At 42.9% G+C, this 17,770-nt stretch overlaps 1 protein-coding gene and 1 long non-coding RNA gene across 2 annotated transcripts in view; one reads left to right on the top strand and one right to left on the bottom strand.

Annotated features, from left to right (window-relative positions):
- HEPACAM2 (HEPACAM family member 2) overlaps positions 1-17,770 on the bottom strand; it is a 33,507-nt gene that overhangs the window by 14,113 nt on the left and 1,624 nt on the right. Inside the window, 3 exon segments of the mRNA XM_083405485.1 lie at positions 2,038-2,337; positions 9,364-9,648; positions 11,921-12,274. Of these exon segments, the coding sequence (XP_083261611.1) occupies positions 2,038-2,337; positions 9,364-9,648; positions 11,921-12,274 (939 nt within the window).
- Positions 9,453-12,063, top strand: LOC310660665. Its single transcript, XR_014503591.1, has 3 exons — positions 9,453-9,538; positions 11,107-11,242; positions 11,954-12,063. It is a non-coding gene; the product is annotated as an uncharacterized lncRNA (long non-coding RNA).

The raw sequence follows: 17,770 nt of genomic DNA, 5'->3' as shown, positions 1-17,770 counted from the left end.
CACAGACAGATCAGGGGGTCCCTGCAAAATCCCAGTGAAATCCTCTCTAACCAGTGCTGTTAGATCTCTCTAACACAAACTAGATTGGCTATCTTGCCAGAAGTTCCAGCTGGTTTCTTCTTTATTTTCATAGCATTTATAAGCAACAAATATTGGTTTGATGTGAAGCAAACCCAATGATATGTAATTGTATATATGAGCCAAGTTTTTAAATAGTATGAGTTAACTAAGATATGATTGGCAATATATTCTTAAAAGTGTAAATAGAAAGTGTACAGATCGGCATTTTGCAGGTTTTGCTAGCTTTTCAGATCTTACCATAAACTGTAATATTGGTGCTTTTATTATCCTATTCAATTGAGTCCTATTTTACTTTCATGAATAGGAAATATGTAATTTTACGCAACACAAAACCTTTGATTATGTTTTTCTTTCCAGGCGTCATTTAAAAAACCCTGAATAGGTTTCACTGTAAAATTGTAACCTATTTTCCTTTCAGTGTGTTTGAAAACACAGAACGTTCATCTGTGATTATATTAAATCCCTTTGTACAATAGGCAGCTGCTGACCGTATTTATCTTAAGCATAAAGGCTCAGGTCTTTGTGTTCTCAAAGCCAAACAAGCTTGTGAAATGTCCTGTAAGGCAACATCTGAATAACTTGAGTTTACATTAATGTAATGGCTATGTGAAAAAGATATATACTTAATAACAGGGCAGCATGTAAGAGTTATCATCATTCTAACAAATATTTTTTCTATATAAAAAATGGGGGGCAGGGAAGGAGACGGAACTTGTGCAATTTTACACAATCCATTTTAAACATTTATTAACTAATTAATAAAGAAAAAATATTTCTGTAACTATACAGATCAGCTATAATCTGATAGGAAAAAAATTATCTTAGCAGTTTTCTTGTTTAAAGCACCATATGGGTCAACTTTTGAGTAATCCCCTTGGGGTCAATGGGACTCCCTCCCTCCCAGGTAAGCGTGCATAGTATTGTAGCCTTGTTGATTCTTATTTATTTATCCTGCTTATATCCCAGCTTACATGGATCTCATTTGGTCTCTCTCTGAGATACTAGTAAGTTCCACATCCTCCAAACATCAGTAAGGTTCATTGAGTGCTGCTAGTGCAAGAATGGGGAACTTCCAGCTCTCCATACATTGTTGGACTACAGGTCCCATCAGCCTTAGCTAGCATAGCCTTTGAACAGGGATCCTGGGAGCTGGAGTCCAACAACTGCTGGAGAGCCACAAATCCCCCACCCCTATCCGAGATCATTCACTATGGCAAATAGTACGAAAGAAGAGGTTGCTTGATTTATCAATGCTGCCTATATTTAGGCTTCTGGAGTATGAATGGGAAACTCTTAAGTCTCCTCGTGATCTGCATAGGCGTATACTAATAACTGCATTAAGCTACTGTGATGTTCAAGGGCTGGAATGTAGTTACACTGCAGCAGTCATGGGCATGTAGAACAACAGCAATGTTGGCTCTACTGTTTCCTCGTCAATTTTGGCTCAAGTGTTTCATTCACAGCTGAATTACCTAACATACTATTTACCTCTACGCCAGGAACAGAACGTGTATTAAAGGCCAACAATTCTAGTTTAGATAAGGAGTGGAGAAAACAGCAAAATTTCAGAGAGCACCCTTGATTTCTTCCTATATAGGTTCCCTTTCATGTTATTCTTCAGTAAGTAAATATAGTTATATTGATTGATCCGACTACATAAATTAGTCACTGCATCAGTGTTGTTTTGTGTGCTAAAGATGCTGAACCTTTCATAAAGGGCACCTCTATGCTATAAACTTTGGTCTCATTTGTACCTATTGAATTACAATGCTCTCCTCTGCGGAAACCATAAAATTTCACTTCCTAGGACCCCTTTGGTGATAGGGAACTATGATTAAACAAGTTTGGTGAGGCTTTCCCTTCTGTCTCTAAGATATTGGCTGGCTGAGTTTTCTGACAGTGGCTTGGAAGTTTTGTACAAACCTTGTAGGTTGACATGTGAGCATTCATTCTTACCTTTTGGCATCATAATCACAAATATGTGGGTTTCTTTCCACTTCCCAGTCTTGTTGTTGAGAGCTCTGCACCTGTATTCTTCTGTTTTCTGCGTCACCTTCTCAGATACAACTTCCAGGGACCTTCCGTACTTAATGAGGCGCGTGGAGTTGTCGGCCCTCTGGGTCCATGAATAAAAAATATTTGGTGGATTGGAATCTGCTGAGCAGTAAAGCTGGACTGCTTCCCCTTTGTTAAACGTAAAATAATCCCCTAACTTCTGGCCATTGTCAGAATTTATGGTAAGTCCATAGGGCCCATCTGTGTGAATATAACAATTAAAGAGAGAGAATATAAACTCAACAGAGAAACATGACAAATGACTGTTATGTCAGATCTTCCAACTGCAATATTTCTCTTTCACATGCTGTTATTTCTAGCTGTATCTTAAATCCATATAAAGATGATCTTTGGATTCATTGCATTTTAAACTTTCTTTCCATTCTGAGTCCTCCTCTGCATGTACTGTGATTTAGTTTTATGAGGATGAGCCACAGTGAGACACTGGCTTTCAACCACCCCTTCTCTCCTCTGTGGAGGCTGTGAGGAAGAGAGCAGACATTTCTGATTAACCATAGTTTAGCTTTACCACTTAATCCTAAACTGTTAAACTATGGTTTGTTGAAACAAATGCGCCTCTCCACAAATGTAGCTATTAACAGGAAAAAAAGACCTACGAAAAGCTATTTCTATTGACATACTTAATGTCATATCTAGGTTGGACCTTATTCCACCCAGACGATAACATAGCTCTCATAAGGGGTAGCTTGCAAGCCAAATCCAAAAAACGAGGGCATTGGTTTTTCCCTCTAAAAAGTATTGACTTACCATAAGCATATGTACAAATCAGGACTACTGTCACATTCAAATTGCAAAACTCTTTCTTTCAATCATCCTGACTGCTCTGGTTTCAGCCCCCAGGGTGCCAGGGAGATGTGACCTGAATTCCATCTACCAAAGACAACTTCGCTGCCCATTAAACAAGCATCTTTCACTACAACGCTATAGCAAAGCTGGGATAAATGGCTATTTCTTCATTTTACACAACGGAACAGTGGCTCTAAAACCACAAAAACTTGTATGAACCTTGCACAGGGCGAAACACAAGGGTGAAACTCCTCTATTTACATATCAAGGTAAATTACATAAGATGTCTATTTACAGGGGGAGGAGAGAGATAAATTAGTTTTGGAATAACTCTAGGGTAAACAGAGTTTATGGTGCTTGCATCTGGGTTTTTATTTACTGAACAATTGCGCTGTAGACCCAGGAGATGCACCCTAGCCAATCAACCAAGGATTCCTTACTTCTTCATGTGACTCTCTCTTCCAGAGGCACCAGCTTGTGAGGGCGATTGTGGAGGGTGGGGAAACGTGTGTGTGATGTCAGGACATTGGGAGGAGCTGGGGTCGGAGCCAAATGCAGCAGTTGCACAGTTTCAATGGCTGCTCCTCTGCCTCCTCTTGGTGCCGCCACCAGTGGGAGGTTGCTTCAACCCTCATTCCCCTCCACGGCAGGAGAAGGAGGAGCCGGCCACTGGAGCAGTGACATTGGGGGCAGCCTCCCCCCAAAATATAGGGCCCCCTCAAAAGGGCTTAGCTCGCTGGAGCTGGCATGCCTGCATGTCTTCACAAGGGGGAACATGAGCTGATGAGGCCATGTGTATCAAAGCAACCATATTGTCAGGGACTGTGCCTGAACTGAAAACCAGCTGGGCTTGGTTTGGAGCTTATGACTGGGTGCACTTAAGCTTCTTTGGGCACGGGAGGAAATGAGGATATGCAAATGAGGCTCCTGAAATTGGCAGGATGCCTGCAGCTTCTGGATTTGCTGAGTTTGGTATAAATTCAAGCAACCCAACATCCTTTCCTGGTCCAACCTGCTCAATCTCAGGTATCAGGAACGAGAGGGCATTTGTTCTCCAGTTACCCTGGATCTTCAGGGCAGAATGAAGCCAGCACATGTATATGCTTGCACACAGGTATTCAGACAGCTAGATAAAAGGTAAAGGACCCCTGGATGGTTAAGTCCAGTCAAAGGCGACTATGGGGTTGTGGCGCTCATCTCGCTTCAGGCCAAGAGAGCTGGCGTTTGTCCACAGACAGCTTTCTGGGTCGTGTGGCCAGCATGACTAAACCACTTCCGGCACAATGGAACACCGTGATAGAAACCAGAGCTCACGGAAACACTGTTTACCTTCCTGCCACAGCAGTACCTATTTATCTACTTGTACTGGTGTGCTTTCGAACTGCTAGGTTGGCAGGAGCTCACCCTGTCATTGGGATTCGAACCGCCAACCTTCCGATCAGCAAGCCCAAGAGGCTCAGTGGTTTAGACCACAGCGCCACTTGCATCAACTAAAGAAAGGGTTAGTCAGCACCAGGAAATGGGAGAGTCTGTGGTAGAACAGGGTGTTACCATGCGGCCACCATCTTCACAGCAAACGTACTGCTATCTGTGTAAGGGGGAAAGTTGCTCCTCCTTCTGGCCTCATCATGTGCTGTGTAGAAAGAGATAACTTTTGCAAGATCTGCTATTTTGTGGGCAGTTCCAGAACTCAATGAAAGTAAAGCCCAGGTTGCCTACTAAACTAAAACAAATGCCTCATCACACTTGCCGCACAATTTAATCTACACATGCCTTGTTTCTGCTTTTTCTTTATAAAATGGTTTTGCACGGTTACCAATATGGAACCAATGGCTAGCGAGGTAAAAGGTCTTCCTGTAATAGCACAGAGGCCACGCTTACCTGAAGTGATCTCATCTACCAAATTCTCCTTTCAAGTCATATAATTCAATATGAACTTTATCATTAGCACAGTAAAAAACAACAACCCCTGTTTGCCAGCTACCAGTTCTCCCAATAAGAAGCCAGTCCTGGCTCCAGGGTCCACGTATACCATATGCCATTGCTGCCAGGAGAATTGCAGTAATAATAAAGGTCACTCACAGTAAATACTTGCCATCTGCTCAGAAACAAGATGGATAACAGTTTCGTGGTGACAGGAGCCAATTGGTCATGTTCCCACTGAGACGTAAATCGTTGCTAAGAAGTGGTGATTTATTATTTTACAAGTCATTTAGTAAATAGCATTTACGGAGTCAAAAGGAAAGGTTCCCTCTTTGGAGAACGGCATCGGAAAAGCGGTATGCCTGCCAGAGAAGAATGATTCTGAAAATGTCCTTTAAAAGCTAGAAGTATTTCATCTAAAAATAAAATAAAATGTTTTTAGAAGATTAAATAAAAATAAAAATCAGTACTACTCCTGGTCTGTTTGGTTTGTCTGCTAATTGCAAAACAAATGTAAAGGTTAAGGTAAAGGGACCCCTGACTATTAGGTCCAGTCATGGCTGACTCTGGAGTAGCGGCGCTCATCTTGCTTTATTGGCTGAGAAAGCCGGCATATGAGCTTCCGGGTCATGTGCCCAGCATGATTAAGCCGCTTCTGGCGAACCAGAGCAGCGCACGGAAGCGCTGTTTACCTTCCCGCTGGAGCAGTACCTATTTATCTACTTGCACTTTGACATGCTTTTGAACTGCTAGGTGGGCAGGAGCAGGGACCGAGCAACGGGAGCTCACCCCATTGCAGGGATTCGATCCACCAACCTTCTGATCGGCAAGCCCTAGGCTCTGTGGTTTAACCCACAGCGCCACCTGCAAAACAAATGTACCAAAAGCCAATTGTACTTTCATACGGAAATCGCTTAGTGTAGTTTTCTAGGAAGGGCAGATTTGCCTTCGTGACCAAATACTGCACAACCAAAGCTAAATAGAAAGTTCACATTGGCACTCAACACTGTTACAAAATACCCATTATGGAAAGCCTCAAATTAGCACCAATGGTTGTAATAGTAATGGACACTGCAGTGTGCTGCACGGTATCAAGTCACACCCACAGCATACAATTAAAGCACTCTTATACCACTTTGAAAGTTCTAGCTCCGCCCCTCCGCAAATCCTGGGAACGGCAGTTTGAGCTACAGTTCCCATAATCCTTAACAAACTACGGTTCCCAGGATTCTAAGGGGAGAGAAGCCGTAAATGGCATGGATGTGGCTAGAATGGAAAGAAGCATTCAGTCAATCCAATGTCCACCATACATATGTGATGCTTATGACTCATTCAGAGATGCGACAGGAGGATGAGCCAAGGAGTCTAGGAAAAGCTAATTGGTGCTGACCTTTAAAGCCCTAAAGGGCTTCAGCCCAGTATACTCCACCCCTTTACTCAGCCCAGACACTGAGGTCTTCCTCTGAAGGTCTGCTGGTTCCCTCACTGCAAGAAGTGAGTTACAGGGAACCAGGCAAAGGGCCTTCTCAGTAGTGGTGCCTGCCCTGTGAAATGACCTTCCTTCAAATGTCAAGGAGATAAAGTATTAAACAACTTTTGGAAGACATCTGAAGGCAGCCCTGTATTAGGTAGTTTTAAATGCTTGATGTGTTTAGTATGTTTTCAGATATGCTGTAAGCTGCCCAGAGTAGCTGGGGAAGCCCAGCCAGATGGGCGAGGTATAAATAATAAAATTTATTATTATTCCTATTATTAGTTGACCTGTGGTATTAGGAAGCCCATGGCAATGGCCAGGTAATCTTAGGGGCAGGAAGGATGAGTGAGGAGGTGCTGCCAGGATTTCACATACTTATTTCATAATATCCAGTAATATCTGAGGGTGGTCCGAAGAACACTATTAATATCTTCCAAAGTTTTATGACTAGAAGCACTTGATCTGGATCCATTTAAACATTCAGATTTGTTTAGGTCTACCTACAAAATGGCTTTCTGAAGGCCTGTTCGCCTTGTTGCTGAATATGAACAAAAGGGTCCATTTACTGGTGTTTTAAATGATCCATGGTTATAGCCTGCTGTTATAGGTCATCTATCGTGATGGTACCTTCACCAAAACAGTTCTTCATATCTGTCAAACTAATGAATGGTGTCCAAAGGCAAACATCATCTACTAGCTCCTTACCCTATATAGCCTATACTCAATGTTTACAAGAAGAATTTTGGAGGATTTCTCGAGCTACCTGTGATGAGAGCACAGATGCATTGAGTAATTTTTCAGTTATTATTTCCAAAATTGTTATATTTAAATTCATTTCTAATCGTATTTGCAAATTAGGCATTCCCACTATCTGTAATGGCAACCATATTACATCAACATGACTGTTAATTCTTCACAGCAACTTGATTTTTATGGGCAGTGAGTGAGTTTATTATATTTATGGTTATACTTCTGCTTAGAATGTTTATCGATCAGGTATTAGTGTGTATTTTAATTTAATTTTATATGTAGTTTCATCACACCATTTAGGCATATTAGCTAAGAGACAAAATTCATTGTGACAAATTGTTGGGATGCCAGTATGGTTAAACTATATTTGGTCTTTGGTACAGATTATTGTTTATTTACTTTTGTATTAAAGTGGTTTAGATCTCCTCAAATGAGCAGTAATTGTTCACATAGTTCTCACTTCTGCCCCTGCCCATTTTGTTGCCAGTGTTTGGTTTTGGGCTTTATACACCTTAGTTTTGGTTCCTGTAAATGGCATTTCCATATTTTGGCTCATAAGGTAATTCTTCTCTTGGAAGTGTACACACCATGTTTTCTCAACTTCCATCATTTCATCTCTAAACCCTTACTTAATGTCACCAGTTTTTGACATGCTTCCAACACCTTCCAAGTCAACAAAGCTTCTTTCAAGAGTGGATCAAGTAAACCGGTTTGCTTACAGCTTGGTTAAACAAAGTTATCCTTTATCTTGTCGGTCAAATCATTCCAGTCTCCAAAATACTGCATATAATTAACACATATAACTAACCTAGCATGGAACAGCCATAATTTTTATCTAGCTTCTAGTTGTATCCATTCAGATGGGTGACATTTTGTTGGGAGCTGCCCAGTATGGCTGGAACAACCCAGTCAGATGGATTATTATTATTATTATTATTATCCGCATGGACAAAGAGACAGGTGAAACATTGGTTTTCTAACCATTCTGTACTTCAATTCTCTTTAGCCTTACCTGGAACAGGCCTTCTGTCATAATGAGAAGGTTCTATCATGAGAGCTCGATGGAAGTTTACTATGGTCCAAAAGGCAGACTAGGGTTTGCATTCAGATGGGAGGAATATTGTATTAGTTTCCCTGATTATACATGCTAGTGCTTCTGTCCTGTTTTCTAACATTCCTTTCACACTACAGTACCTGTTGTGCTATGGAAATGTAACTTTTTGACTGCTATACAAGCATGTTGTGTTAAATTTCATTCACACCTGTGGGTACAGTGTGACTCAACAGTGAATGCTGTTGGACAACGTTGCTCTTTCTGCACATGTGCGATTCTGTTCCTCAGTGATTCACTCATGAACATGGTTGGAAAGAACTGTATGTTGCTATACTGCCCCAAATGTTGACACTTTACTCCTATAATTTTCTGGGTTAGTGGAGGAAGCTGAATAAACTTCTATGTGAATGCAGCCCAGGGCTGCAAACAACCATGATTCAAACCGTCACTCAGTCACAAAGGGTTAGGGTTAGCCACTCTCTCTTATAGCCTACCTCACAGGGCTGATGTGAGGTTAAAAGGGGAGGTTGGGTGTCATGTATATGACCTTCAGCTGCTTGGAGAATACTGTATGTGGGATATAAATGTGCCAGCTAGACTGGTGACTGGGAGTGGCCACCGAGACCACATAACACCGGTCTTGAAAGACCTACATTGGCTCCCAGTACATTTCTGAGCACAAGTGTTGGTGCTGACCTTTAAAGCCCTAAACGGCCTCGGTCCAGTATATCTGAAGGAGCGTCTCCACTCTCATCGTTCTACCCGGACACTGAGGTCTAGCACTGAGGGCCTTGTGGTGGTTCCCTCACTGCGAGAAGCCAAGTTACAAGGAACCAGGCAGAGGGCCTTCTTGGTAGTGGCGCCCTCCCTGTGGAATGCCGTCCCACCAGATGTCAAAGAGAACAACAACTACCAGACTTTTAGAAGACATCTGAAAGCAGCCCTCTTTAGGGAAGCTTTTAATGTTTGATGTATTATGGTATTTTAATATTTTGTTGGAAGCTGCTCAGAGTGGCTGGGGAAGCCCAGCCAGATGGGCAGGGTATTAATAAATTTATTATTATTATTATTATTATTATTATTATTATTATTATTATTAACAAATAATCTAATGACAAAGAGCTACCATTTGTCCACTATCACCCTTAATTCCCCCCCACCTCATTCTCTCAATTCAGCTACTATATGCAACATATGGTCTCCATTATATGCTACTCACAATATATAGTTGGCACAATCACGTCACTCTCCATTGCGCTGACTGGGTTTTCTGCTAAACAGCTGTAATTCCCAATGGCTTCTTTGACGACAGGGAGAATCCGAAGCGTGCTGTTGTTTGCTGACAAGGAATAGATAGTGCCAGCTTCAATGGGATTTCCATTTTTCAACCACTGGTAAGCGACTCGTGTGCCTTCCTCCACAGTGCAGTTCAAAGTAATGTTCCCACTGTTCTCCACGACTCCAGCAAAGGGTTCAATGTATATGACTGGCTTTGTGACAGGAACTGCAATATAAAAGATCTTTGAAGTTAGGATCAATGTATTTTAACCAAGAAGCGGGTAACCTTTGGCCCTCTAGATGTTGCTAGACCCCACCTCCCAGAGTCCCCTGGCAGCATGGCCAATGGGTTTACAATTTATTTGCTGAATAATTTAGGAACTGGGGGAAAACTGCTTGACTTCCCTCCACCCATGCGGGGGCACTAGCGGGGGGAGCACACTGCACCAGGTACCATTTGGGGATGGGGTGCCATCGCAGCTGCCCCCCAAAAGTGCACTACACCATCCCGGGATGGGCGCCACATGCCACGCAACCTTGGGACGTGAGCCAGCCATGCCCCTGCCTGTTCTTTGCTCCGAGGGCTGCAGCATGTTGCTCCACCACTGTGTAGGGGAATACCACATGAAGGGAGTCCTGGGACCAGGTGGGCTAATCCCAAACCTGCCACTAACAAGCACCACAGGTGTGCTCCCTGCTCCCTGCATACATTGTAGAAATTTGTGCAGCCCCACCTCCCACTGCAGCAGGTGGCAGAAATGCTTCCCAACGATCCATGCATTCATACAATGTGGGAAAGCGCTCTCCCTGGGTATAAATGTATGCGAGTAGAGCTCCTCTATGTGTGTGTGCAGCCTTTAGCCCTATCAGAGTCCCCCTCCTTGCTTGGGAGAGTTTTGCCCATATCCATTAGTAGCTGGGCAGAGCCATTTCGTCCTCTCTGAACACACTTCTCCCGATAGCAAAGCATTTCTGCCATTTGCACCAGTAAATGTGGCCACCATGCACAACAGCAAGGAGTGGGCTAATCTATCTTTTTTGGTTTCTCTCATTTTTTCAATCTACGTTCAGTATTCCACATCAGTGAGCAGTGCTTCAAAATCCACATGAAAATTCACCAGCATTTTGCTGCAAATTTCTCCTAATCTATGTTTCTTCGTGTGTGATTTTGTCTAATATACTTTTTTTGTGTGTGAAGTGTAATTTCCCTGCGATTCAAGGTACCCATGTCCGAGCCCTTTTTGTTTTGGTGCTTTCCCTGTGACAACCTGCTCTTTGAAGCTCAATCGGAGCAAACATCAATCTGTGGAAAACCCAAATTGACATTTGCTCCAATTCAGCTTTAAAGAGCAGGAGGAACAAAAGAACAACAACAACAACTGCACACTCAGACATGAAGCATTAAAACATGGCCTTTTGCCTGGAAAGAGCGGTGCAAAAAGTACGGGTGGATAAACCCAAAGTCTGCCACATAAAGTAAAATAGTGGGAATGAGCTAGTTAAGTGTCTGCGGTGGTAGAATGAATGGTACGATTTCATACACCTGGTGTGTGTATGTGTGTGTGTGTAATATTGCTGAATGCTGTCCTGTGAATTCCTGCCCCCCCCCCCCAAATACAACATTAATTGCAGAGGATTAGAACCTTTTCCATTGATGTACAGAGTTCCCCATTTCTCCTTTCAGGAATTCTTCCCCTTGTGGGTAACATTTAAAACAGCATTTTCATATTTGCAGTCCAACTTGTCACAGTCTGTTCAGCAAGATAAAGCTTTCGGCCATCTTATTCTGCTTACTTGTAACAGAACAAGGCCTCATCCAGGTATGTGCTTTAAAGCTCTGTGTCTGAGCGCTTTGTTGTTGTCGTCCTGGGCGCTTTCCCTTCGAAAACCCGCTCTCTACTGCTGAATCAGAGCAAACACCAATCCACGAAAACCCGAATTGCCATCTGTTCCGAGTCAGAGTCAAAGAGTGGGATTTCTGGGGGAAAGTGGCGGTGAGGGAGGAAGTGCTTAGACACAGAGTAGTCCTGTATCTAGAAAGTATGGAAAGGCTAAGTGTGGATGAGCCCTTAGCCAGGACACAATTTATTGAATCCTGGTGTGATTCAAAACACTTCTGCTGGAATTAAGACTAAATAGCAGTCTTACCATAGTTGCAGTTGTATTTGTGGAATCTGGGCTCAACAAAACATGCTGTAGAAGATAAGGATCTCTTGCACAATCTTGGTTGTTGGTGGGGCATGCTCTGTCGCTGCCCACATGCGTACCTCCCTCCCCACCACTGGTACCCGAGGCGCCGGTGGGGCTTGCTATGCTGGTACTAGAAGGGCCCACAGAAAAGAGTTAAATAGCCCCCTTCCCCAGAGCACAGTGTGCTGCCAATTGTACCCTCAATGGCTGCTATTAATACATTTTTAAACCCTCATAGGAAATGGCCACAGAACCTCTATGTAGCATTCTGGTTGAAACTTTAGATTCCAACATTTTATATTACTTACCATCCACGGTAACTTGAACCTTTGCACTTGCAGGTATCGTTCGGTTTCCATCAATATTGATTTTGATAATATAATTGCCTTCATCGCTGAAGTTCAGAGATCTTATCTGCAAGGATGCATTTGGGGGCTTAAGTGCAATTTTGTGCCTATATTCCAAGTCTGGAACTACTGAGTGATTTACCAAGCAGCCAATCAGAAATATGGGGGTTGTTGGTGGCTTCTCAAACAGCCATATTATCTGGATATTGGAAACTGTAATGTTGAAATTGTAGTCAACTGGGAGAGTGAGGGACTGCCCTTTAATACCACGGATGGTATGTGATGGGACTGTCAACTTCAAGGCAGAACAAATACCTGCAGGGGAAGAGAAATTTTGAAAATGAGAAAAGATTATAATTTGCAATGCAAATAGGCCACAAACAATGGTTGTGTGTCAAGGATCCCCACCCCTGAATAAAAACACATTCACACATCATTTTTGTTTTGGTTTTTGGCATAAATTTGGCCACAACTTTATTGAATAACAGTATGTGAGTGGTTGCCTAGGCATTGGTTAGCGACGATGTGTTCCCACTTGGAGGTAGGAACAGTACTGACAACCACACCCGTGCAGAAGTCAGTAAGGGTAAGCAATTTTGGGGAGAGAATAAAGCTGGGTGCCAAGCTCTCCCCTATTCCCAAATGTTCCCAGGGGCTCTTGCGTGGCCCTAGCCCTTTGCCAGGGATACGGACAAAAGCATGGTGAGCCCCTGGATTCCTTTAACGGAATACCTTTGCAGCAGCAGCATTGGAAGGGCAGGCACAGCCAACAACATCCCCTCCACCAAACAAAAATTAACCAGTGCTAACCACAACCTTTAGATACGTGGGTGGTGCTGTGGGTTAAACCACAGAGCCTAGGACTTGCCGATCAGAAGGTCGGCGGTTCGAATCCCCGTGACGGAGTGAGCTCCCGTTGCTCGGTCCCAGCTCCTGCCAACCTAGCAGTTCAAAAGCACGTCAAAGTGCAAGTAGATAAATAGGTACCGCTCCAGCGGGAAGGTAAATGGCGTTTTTGTGCACTGCTCTGGTTCGCCAGAAGCGGCTTAGTCCTGCTGGCCACATGACCCAGAAGCTGTACGCCGGCTCCCTTGGCCAATAAAACGAGATGAGCGCTGCAACCCCAGAGTCGGCCACAACTGGACCTAATGGTCAGGGGTCCCTTTACCTTTTTAACCACAACCTTACAAGTTGTGATGATTTGCTACGCAGTAGGCAAAACCCAAATGGCACCAGGCAATCAGCCAAATGGTAAAATTCCTACAAGGTCCCTGCTCCAAAGCAGACAACCCCATGACAGGCATAGCAAGATCAGTGCAAACAAACCCTAAATAAAGGGAGGGTGGGCGGGTAATCCGATGTGTGCAGCGAAAAGAGGAAGCTCAACGCTGCGCACAGGGACCTATATAGCACCCCCGTCAATCAAATAAAATTGCAACAATCAGTTTCCCCCAGCAACATTGGAGATGCCCAATCAAATTTGTGGCCATCCAGCAACAAGGGATGTTGCTCCCACCACAACACGTGCTCTCCATGAAGGAGAACCCACTTTGCTTTATGCACCACTGCGGTAAGAGACAGCCCATCTCAAAAACTTTCTGGGAGTAAAAATAGTATGTCAAATCTTAAATAGCTTTGGAATCTTCTTGATGTCAGCATTTCTCACTTCAACTCTTCACCCCTTTTTAAGCACAGCAATTTATTTTATCATTTACTACTTAATAAGCCTGCTATAGCCAGAATACATGGAAATACAATGAGAAGGAACCATGGCCTGTAGCAACCATTTATGTGATCATCCTGACACAAGATTTATTCACCCCTTGCTCATACTTCAGCCTGGTTCATGGGCAGGCTGCTACCACGATCCCTTGGAGCAAGATCAGCAGTTCACATTAAGATTTACAGGCATCTGTGTGTCGCTACTTCCACACTGGAAATTTACTCTGGAATAACCACGCTTTGCTCATTCACTTTTATTTTTACAGTGCATCAACATGATGTTTTTGCCTTTTGGTTTCTGTTCCCACCCGTCCCGATTCAAAAAAGATTCCTTAAAAAAAATAAATCCTTAATGGGCAGTAAGGGCTAATAATTACTTTTAAGTGCAAACTCTGTATTCTACTTATCTGATTTGCATGTTGTTGTTGTTGTTGTTGTTGTTGTTGTTGTTGTTGTTGTTGTTGTTGTTGTAATTTTACTGTATTATGGAAATTTTTTAATTTAATTTTTGTGTAATTTCTCCAGGTATATATGGTCTATGGCATGGCTCTTCCTGCATAAAGTCATTTCCTTCCATATGGTCTGTCACACATCACTATCATTTTAACTCTTCCCTTTCTGAGTAGCATTGTCTCTATATCCCTTTATTTTCTCTCCCCACCCCCCTTCAATTGCAGAAGGTAGGGAAATGTGGCCAGGGGGCAGGGGCGGGGGTGGGGAGTACTATTTAATCCTATCCCGACTAACAGTGATCCTGATTAATAATGCCCCTGTGTGTCACATGGGAGCTGGGGAAAGGGGACCTGCCCATTTAAATGGAAGCTTAGTTGCTATTCCAAGCCAGCTGAAAGCAGGACAATGGTTGGGTGCTTCTATAAAGTCCATGTATGGAAGTACCCTGTGTACGCCTGCCTCTTGGGAAGGCGATACAGGACTGCAGAATATGGGCCAATAATATATACAACCATAACATACGTTGCTATGTAGCTTCTCTTGCTTGTGGAACCTGCCCTGTTTACAGACATGGAAAACGTCCAAGCAAAAAAAGAGCTGAAAATGAACCCTTTTGTTTTTGCTGTCAAAAAGGGTGGAGTTGCCTCCAGGGGATGTAAATTTGTTCTGTATGAATATGACCTGATGATTTATTCAGGTATAATCACTATGGGAGAACTTCTGCAAAGCCAGAAGGAAGCAGGAATTAAGGAAGTTGCTGATATACAACAAATCCTCCTTGTTTGGTCTCTTTATTTGCTATGGGAACAGTGTTGGGATTTAAAATTTGGTCCAAGTATCACCTCAGAGGCAACCTTGTGAGTTGCGCTGGGAAGGAAGGTAAACTGTCTCAAAATAATAAGAAAAATACAAGTACAAATATTTAATTAGTGCCTGGCATGATCGTGTTTTAGCTAGATACCGCCGATAACTGAGCCCATTTGCAGCACTACATGAACTAAGAAAGAGTTGAGCTGTCTTATTTCCGTGTATTTCTGTGGACTTTTCTCTGGTAATTGATTTCAGAGGTTCCAGCTCAGTTCTTATAACGGACACAAGGCTGTAATCCTGAGCTAAACACACTCACTAGCAAATAACATTGAACTCAAGTGGAATTGCTTCTGAGGAAAGCCGCTGAAAATTGCTAGCTAAGAAAGATTGATTGCCTGCCATTGTTCAAAGACCCCTAGCCCCCTCTCAGAACTACAATTCCCAGAGTTCCCTGGGACTGTTAAAACACTCTGAGAATTTTAACCATCTCAGCACTAGATCTCCCAGAATTCTTTGGGAGAAGCTACGGCTGTCAAAGTTGTATAAGAGCACTTAAAACGTATGGTGTGAAGGTGGCCTGAGTCTGCACATTTCTGGGGTGCAATGGCACCAGCTTCTCTCTCCACCGTTTTTTTTTAAAAATCATAAGTTTAATACAGCTGCAGTTGCTCTACTAAACCTTCATTTGTTTCCAGAAACCACAGGAACACCAGAATCCTGAACAGGAAATATAAAATAGTGAAATTAATTCAGCTCATTGTCAAAGGCACCCTAGCACTATAGAGTGACAAAAGCAGGACCAAAAATCCCAAACACCATTTGTAGTATGAAATGTTACAGGATTTCAGCAAGGAGCTACAGACCATGCACAGATTGCCGCAGACGCTGTGTGAACCGTGACTGTCCAGATCATTTTGAAGGCTCAAAGAGACTTGAATGAGGGAGTGTGTTTGACCACCCCATACCACCTATAGCACAAATTCATCCTGAATGCACGTTTGAAAAATCATCTAGAGAAGTCCAGGGTGAAACTGATCAAAGCCAGAGAGGTCAGATTTCAAAATCATGGAAGGGAGATTAACTTTAAATCTGTCTCCTGCCCCAAAAAGTCAAGAGTTGGCAGATCTGTTAAACACAACCATGTTTCACTCTTGAAAGGCTACAGTTTCATCCTTAGTGTATTATTCCTTCCAGACAAGGGAGGATTTCTGTGACCAGGTGTTATTTTACAGTGGTTCCCTCTGCACAAGGAACGTAGTCCTGTGCATCTTCTGTATAGCTGGTGTAAAACAGGAGTGGAGACAACAGGCAATAAGCTTTCTAAGCAAACCACTCCCTTCGTTGGCTCAGGTTATCTCTTCAAGGCAGTTTATGTGTATTGGATATAAACAGACTAGGCTTCTCCAAAGTGACCTCCAACTAGAGCGTAGGCTGTATTTTGCTTCTATATCCGGCTTTAAGTATTAGTAAGCACAACACCACCCTTGTTGACTGGAAACATCCTGCAGCCTTTTCTGTTTAAATAAAAACCGTGACATCATATTTTGAGTTTAATGCATAAACTTAAGATCTCCGTGGGAAGATTTCCTTTCCTTTTTCAAAAATAAGTACAGGTCGCATTCTGATCCTAAAAGCTTAATTCTCTAGTGATCTATATGCGGTGCTTTTTTTCCCTTAAAAAAAATGTTTTAGGGGTACTCTCATTTTGACTCAAGAAAATCACCATTTTATAGTTCAAATCGGGAAAAGTAAATACAGTAAATGGACAAAAGTACAAAGATTCACAAAATGTTTAGGGGTATGCGTACCCCTGCCTCCCCCCAGAAAAAAAGCCCTGTCTATATGCTTATGAGCATATAGTTCCAAGTAAAGTAGAGCAAAATGCTTTACCATTAGAATGGTAGTGTTTTACAGTACAATCCTACACGCAACTGCTCAGAAGCCGCACTAAGCTCAGTCTGGCTCCCATTTTCCACAGGACACGATTTAACAGCAGCAGTAAGTCTGCTCTTCATTAATAGAGCCAGGAATTCAAACACTCTGTACCAGTCTCTGTATAAGAAAATACCTGGTAAGAAACAACTTTCCTCCACAGCACATCTAGGGGATGAGCCTGCCTAAATCACACCTTTAAGATCCACACACCCCAAGGAAATTTGGTGACTATTTAGCCACCCCTGATTTAGCAGCTCTGCTTTTTGGTGATGGGCAGCTGTAGTCTATCTGTAGTTTTCTGCACACATTTCAAAATTCTGGTTTTAACCCATAAAGCCCCTGAAATAACTGAAACAATCTCCTATTCCCATCTGACCCCGAGCCCCTCTCCTCTTTATCATCTGTGCACTGGTTTAAAGGCTCTTATACTGAACCTTGGTGGTAGTAAAAACCCCAGTCGTTTGTAATTTAATTCAGGATAAAGTAAAGAACCTGTTCATAGCTGAAAATGGATGGGTGGTGGGACAATTTTGCACAAGGTGGGGTCAGCTAGGGTGAGGTGTTTTCTGACAATTGAGTTAAGAGGGCAGAAACCTTGATCAATCAGAATTATGTCCTCTTCTTTTTCTCCTAACTCCAGCGAAGACTGGTGTTTCTTATTCTGATACACTCCATAAAAAGGCCACTTTGCATGTTTTTCTACTTTCCCCCCCCACCAGTTTTTTGTGTGTGGCAGCAACCATTTCCTCTTCTGCAATGCCTGGAATAATGTTTGGTCTGGGGCATTATGGAGGATGCAAAATGGTGGACAGGCTGGTGCTGCTTCTTGAGCAGCAGCAACAAAACAAAACTTGGGAAGGGGGATTTGTTGTGCCATGGGCCATTGTCACA

This window comes from Podarcis tiliguerta (genome assembly GCF_965153285.1).
Source record: "Podarcis tiliguerta genome assembly, chromosome: 12".
Lineage (NCBI taxonomy): Eukaryota > Metazoa > Chordata > Lepidosauria > Squamata > Lacertidae > Podarcis > Podarcis tiliguerta.
This window is presented reverse-complemented; position numbering and strand designations above follow the sequence as displayed.